Here is a 6,008-nt window from a genome sequence, read left to right on the forward strand (position 1 = left end):
CACCTCCCAGAGGCTCGCAAGGGGTAAACTAGTGCATCTCCATGGACGGAGATCACTTGCCTTACCAAGTGTTGGCCCAGGTGATTTAAAAGCGTTTTAAGTTAACTAAAAAGATAAAAACCATTAACGGGTCACACTTTCTCTTCATTAAAAACTAAAAAAACAAAACTTCCAATTTATGCATGTGGAAACTTACCCGGTTACCTTAGCTCCAAGAGACGAAGAGCCTAGTCTCTCATCCTCTGAGGAAAAATCCTCAGAGTTTGATTGGCTATAAAGAAAAAGAATGAGAAAACAAAAATATATATGAAAAGCAGAGCAAGTGCTCCGTATTTTACTTCCTTGAAAATTTGTACAAAGGATGCGTCCTTGAGAACAAGCTCCCGAGAGTTATATATAAAGAAAATTACAAAACAAAATATCTGAGGTTATTCACCCCTTTTCGAAACTTAATAACTAAGGAATCCTATAATTGGTGGGTTACAAGGAGAAAATGGGGATTTAGACATAAAAAATCTGAAGAAAAATATCTCCAAGTGTCGGTCGCAAATATCGGGAAGCACTAAGGACCATTTCGCAAGTGAAAACGTGGTCTGCGAAATTTCGCAGATGTACAAAAAGGGCTGCGAAATTACTTCGCAGCAACCGGTTAATTTTGCACCGCTGCGAAGTGGTATTTCAGCTTGCGGTGGCCGCCTTCCATCGTGTCGTGAAAATTTAGGAGGAATTCCATAGCACTGTGCAAAAAGGCTGCGAAATCATTTCGCAACAAAAGGGTGATTTCGCAGCCGTGCAAAATTCTTCCTTCAGCTTGGAGTGATTGGCTTCCAATGGCTGTAACTTCTTCATTTCAACTCCGAATCGTACACCGTTTGAAGCATTGGATTCTTGACTCCCTAAGATTTGAAATGGTATATAGCATGTAGAAAATGGACTTTGGGAAGTACTCCAAAAGTGCAAAAGAAGACTGCAGCTGCTGTCCTCTATTTTCCTCTTTGCTTTTCTCCTCTTTGCTTCTCTCCTTTGCTTGGCTTGTCTTAATGATCCAAAAAGCTGTCAAAACACTAAAACTAGCCAAAAATATGATTAGAAGTCATTGCTAGGTCCTTAACATGCCAATTGGAATAAAAATGGAGAACTACTACACAAAAGTGCTTAAAACATAATGAATTAAAGGCGCAAAATAGCACTTTTTGGGTAGTAATCATCGACCTAGAGTCTTTCATGTCATTGAAAGCCTATACCTATGTATAGAATCTAGAGCCCTCATGATTCCATGCCCAACTGGTGTACCTTGGTTTTGATCCTCAGACAGGAGTAATAAAAAAAATTTATAACCTATATCACCATGTACTAGGATAGCCTTAGCTAGCATAGCATAGTGGCTCTAGGATCGTTCACTAGGAAGGGTTTTCAACTTACTACTGATATTAATTCAAAGTTGAATTGGTGCTTTTTCATTTCAAGGTTAGCTTTAAAAGAAAACATAATCTTTGGTTGAAAAAGGATTGGTTTTAAGCTAACCATAAATAATAGTAACTGAAATTACTAATAAAGAAAAGTGTTTCTTGAAGTTTTTGGATCACTGGGGTCAGGCTCCTAATACAAAAATAGAGTTCTGGTCACTTGAATCTTTTCCTCGCATTGGAGAATTAACGTATAGTTATTTTTCTAACTGGTGTGGTACAGATGCTCCCCTTTTATGGATTCAAACACTAAATCCCTCTCACTGATTCATCTTGCAATGGCTCGTGCCTCTCACCTAGCATTTACCATTCAAGGTGATCCTTAACCTTGGATTTCCCTTCTCAAGCTCGCAAGAGATAACTAATGGATGTCTCCTTAGAGTCCAAAAGCTTACCAAGTGTTGGCTATTCTAGAAAATCCTACCTTCAAACCACCTCCCAAAGGCTCACAAGAGATAAACTAGTGCATCTCAATGGACAGAGATCACTTGCCTTACCAAGTGTTGGCCCAGGTGATTTAAAGGCGTTTTAAGTTAACTAAAAATATAGAAACCATTAACGGGTCACACTTTCTCTTCATTAAAAGCTGAAACAACAAAATTTCCAATTTTTGCTTTCGGCACCTTACCCAGCTTCCTTTACTCCAAGAGACAAAAATCCTAGCCACTCATTCTATGAGGATACATCCTCGGAGCTTGTTTGGCTAGTAAGAAAAATACAATCAAAATGAGTAGGTAAGGCAGAGCAAAGCTTTGTGTATTACTTTCCTTCAAAACTATAAAAAAAAGTGGTCTCTGACAACAAGCTCCCAAGATGTCTCTGTAAAGAAAAATTACAAACTATATATATGAGGTTATTCACCCTTTGTTCTTACTTATTAACTAAGGAATCCTATGATTGGTGGATTATAAGGAGAGAATGGGGATTTAAACAACAAATATCTGAAGAAAAAAATCTAAAAGAGTTGGTCGCAAATATCTAGAAGCACTCAGGTGGATTTCGCAGGCATGCAATATGGGCTGCGAAATTTCACAAGCTGAAAGTCTCCATTTCACAGCCAAAGGCTGATTTCGCAACTGCGAATCATCTTTCAGCTTGGTGCGATTGGCTTCCAATGGCTGTAACTTCTTCATTTCAGCTCTAATTCATGGACCGTTTAAAGCGTTGGATTCCTGACTTCTTGAGCTTCGAAGTGAAATATAGTATGCATGAAATGGACTCCATGAAGTGCTCTAAATATGTCCAACATTTGATGTTCTCTTGAATTCTTCATGTTAGATTTCTCTCTTTGCTTTCCCTCCTTTCATTCATGATTTGCTTTTGGCAAAGGACTATAAAGCTTCAAATTTTGGGTTCTTCATGTAAATGAGCTTCCAATTGCTTTGCCATGGATTCTATAGACTCTCCTCAATCTTGGATTGCTTTGGTGATCAAAATACTATCAAAAACACCAAAACTTAACACAATTTGATTAGAAACGATTGCAAAGGTCCTTAACATGCCAATTGAGTTAAAAGGTAATAACTACTACTCAAAAGCATTTAAAAGAGTTCATTACAAGCTATAAAATAGCACTTTTTGAGTAGTAATCACTCCCTCCAACCGACATATTGCTAGTCCCTTAACAATGAAGGAGAGAAAAATAAAAATAAACAGTACTATAATTTACATCATGCGGATCACTTCAAAAAAATTTCAAGTGGCATGATGATCTAACTCTCACATGGAACATTAAAGATATAAAACCCAAACTTCAATAAGAGTTAAATAACTTGCCTAATCACAATTCATGAAGAGAAAGCATTATGCAAATTTAAGTTTTAAAATAGTTTCCACTTCCAAAGGGCCAAACTTTACTCTTCCACAAAAATCTAAGTGTTACTTATTAGTTTCCGAATATAGTATGTTGAACTAATCTCTCCTCCCAACCTAGTTCTTTTTCAAAGCTTAGCAAACTGATCAACCTTCAATAGGCTAAGAACGCACCTCTTTGATTTCACACTTTTTTTTCTTGTAGGAGTACAAGGCTTAAAGGTATTCTTTTCTAAATTGTCCACGTAACAGGGGTCCATTGATGACTCCCAACCAATTAAGGTTTAGGGCATCAAGTTTTAAGGATCTTCCAACCACTAACTCCTCGGATTTTACCCCGGACTTTTGAGAATGAATTTTAATACCCAAGCACCTACAGTATGTTAAACTTCACCTATTCACCCTTGTAATGAGCATTGAGGTCGGTGACTCCCAACCAATGAAGGCTTAGGGCGCCAAGTTTTAAAGATTTTCACCATATACCCCTCAAACCTTGCTCGGGTTTCAAGGCAAGCAAACAGTTTTTTCTTTCTTATTTTTCAAAGGCTCATTGGCCTTTTATAAGGTGTCCCAACATTATTAAAATAAGGTCAAAGGTACCAAGTCAATAGGGTGAAATAGTTTTTCATCTTATAATCAGAATCTAGTGTGCACAGTGTGTGAATAGCTTAAAGTGGAAGACATAAGGTTGAATTCAATAGAAGTTTCAACAATTCATCAACTTTAGTAAGCATAATACAACACCAAGTCAAGTGAAAAACAAAAATTCAATTTTTCTCATTTTATTTTGAGAAATTTTCCTTAATAACCATGGAGAGTAGAATAAAAACTTAAAAATTTTTAAAAATTAAGCAAAAAGCAACTAAATTACCAAAATAACTTAGCATTTAAAATCAAAACTTCCTTCCTCAACTCTCTTCCCCCTAACCAAGCTAAACATTGTCCTCAATGTGGCAAGAGCGATTGAAATTTCAGGGAGGAAGTGGTACCTCTTGAGTGATATGAAGTTTGAGTAGAATTGGGAAAACCACATGTTTCAAAAACAACAAAAGATATGAGTAGAGGAATTAAAATAAGATTATGCTAAGTATACTAAAAAAAAAAAAATGATAGATATGTATTACTTTAAGAAAGTACAATATGGAGCAAAAACAAGTAATACAACCAATCCCAATATATAAAACATAAAAAACATGGGATTATAAGTTCTACTACAGTAAAGAAATACAGAAAGGAAACTAGGTAAATGATTAAATGGTGGTGGGAGGATCATGTGGAGATGATGTCTCGGTTGTAGAAGTGTGAATACTTGGAATGGATGCCTCTATCTCGCATGCAGTCGTCTCCTCAGGGGGCATAGTCTGCTCTGCTAGAGGAAGGTCCTATGATGGATCTGTAGGCTCTGATGGGATAGGTATATCGTGCTCAGGGGGCAATAGAATACCCAAATGCTGTTGTATCTGACTAAGGATGGCAGTATGTTGGGTCTGGGTGGCGATAAGCTGATCCTGATGGGCACGTATGGTCGCCATCTGCTGGGTCAGGATGCTCTGAGTAGCGGTCAATGTCTGCATAGTATGACATAAGCCTCTGAACTCTGAAATGGATATGGCAATCCTAGACTCAAATGGAGGAGGAGGCTCAGATGTAGCTGGTACAACTAACGGAGTCCCTGGTGTGGCAGGAGGAGCAGAAGATGCAACCTCAGGCATAGGTCCTATAGAGGGCATTGCAGGGGCAGGTGCTCTCATGTCCGCAGGTATCTCAACCGGCCGTGGCTCCTCCGTATGCATTGGCTGTGGCCTATCTGGATGTTTTGGTGCAGCTGGGGCTCCTCGCTCTACATCATAAGCTGTCATACTCGTCCATTTGTCGAGAGTGAATATCTCTAGACAAATGCGTCTGCGCTCAAGTTGAGGCTCAGATGGATATCCCAAGTGCTCCAAGATCTGGCATAGCAATCTCAGGAATAGAAGTGGAATGGCATCCGCTCTCAACAGCTTCTTTATATGGACCTTCTCTTCAAAGTAAAGAAGAGCAACCATGATGAGATGATGAGGGCCAAAGAAAAATCCCTCTGATATCCAGAACAAAGCCTCTAGAAAAGCTCATCTCCTATGCACCATATGCTGAAGTGGATAGATGTTGTGGCGCAGAAGTGCATCAATAAAGAACATGCTGGGAGGGAGCTCTTTCCTCAACAGATATGGGTGTGTGGATGTCCCTCTGGATAGTATGTGAACCATATCACTCTGATAAGGATGAGCCTATACTTTATAATCCTCTGGACGTGCTGGCTCATTAGGAATGTGCAGGGCCTCTGCTATGTGTCTAGCTCCCAATATACCATGACATCCTTCAATGGTGAAGTGGATAACAATAGGATCCCAGACTCGATGTGTAGTCATAGACTGATAAAAGTCTAACGCTACACGGGGATAGAAGAAATCCCTGGGAGTTATCAGGTGCTCCAAATGGTACCTTTGTAGCAGATGGAATGAATCTCTAAGCTCTGGCTAAAGCCTGAAGGTCTCTCTGTCAAAAGAAAGCTCGGAGTGGAATGGCCTAGCCCGGCAATCCAAGTTGCCCTCTATGGGTGGCTGAGTGACCATGGGCCACCTGATAATCACCTCAGGAGTCATCCTAGAAGGAATCTGAGACTCTGTAGTAGGTGGTTGAGGCTTTGATGAAGGCTCTGATGGCTCAACTAGAGCTGATATCCTTGCTTTC

General features: G+C 39.3%; 1 protein-coding gene across 1 annotated transcript; it reads right to left on the bottom strand.

The window, feature by feature from the left end:
* Window positions 1-4,660: 4,660 nt before the first annotated feature.
* Window positions 4,661-5,137, bottom strand: LOC117909858 (proline-rich protein 36-like). The gene has a single exon (XM_034823911.1). It carries the CDS (start codon window positions 5,135-5,137, stop codon window positions 4,661-4,663), a length of 477 nt encoding a protein of 158 aa, XP_034679802.1.
* Window positions 5,138-6,008: the final 871 nt, after the last annotated feature.

This window comes from Vitis riparia, unplaced genomic scaffold (assembly GCF_004353265.1).
Source record: "Vitis riparia cultivar Riparia Gloire de Montpellier isolate 1030 unplaced genomic scaffold, EGFV_Vit.rip_1.0 scaffold445_pilon_pilon, whole genome shotgun sequence".
Taxonomy (NCBI): domain Eukaryota; kingdom Viridiplantae; phylum Streptophyta; class Magnoliopsida; order Vitales; family Vitaceae; genus Vitis; species Vitis riparia.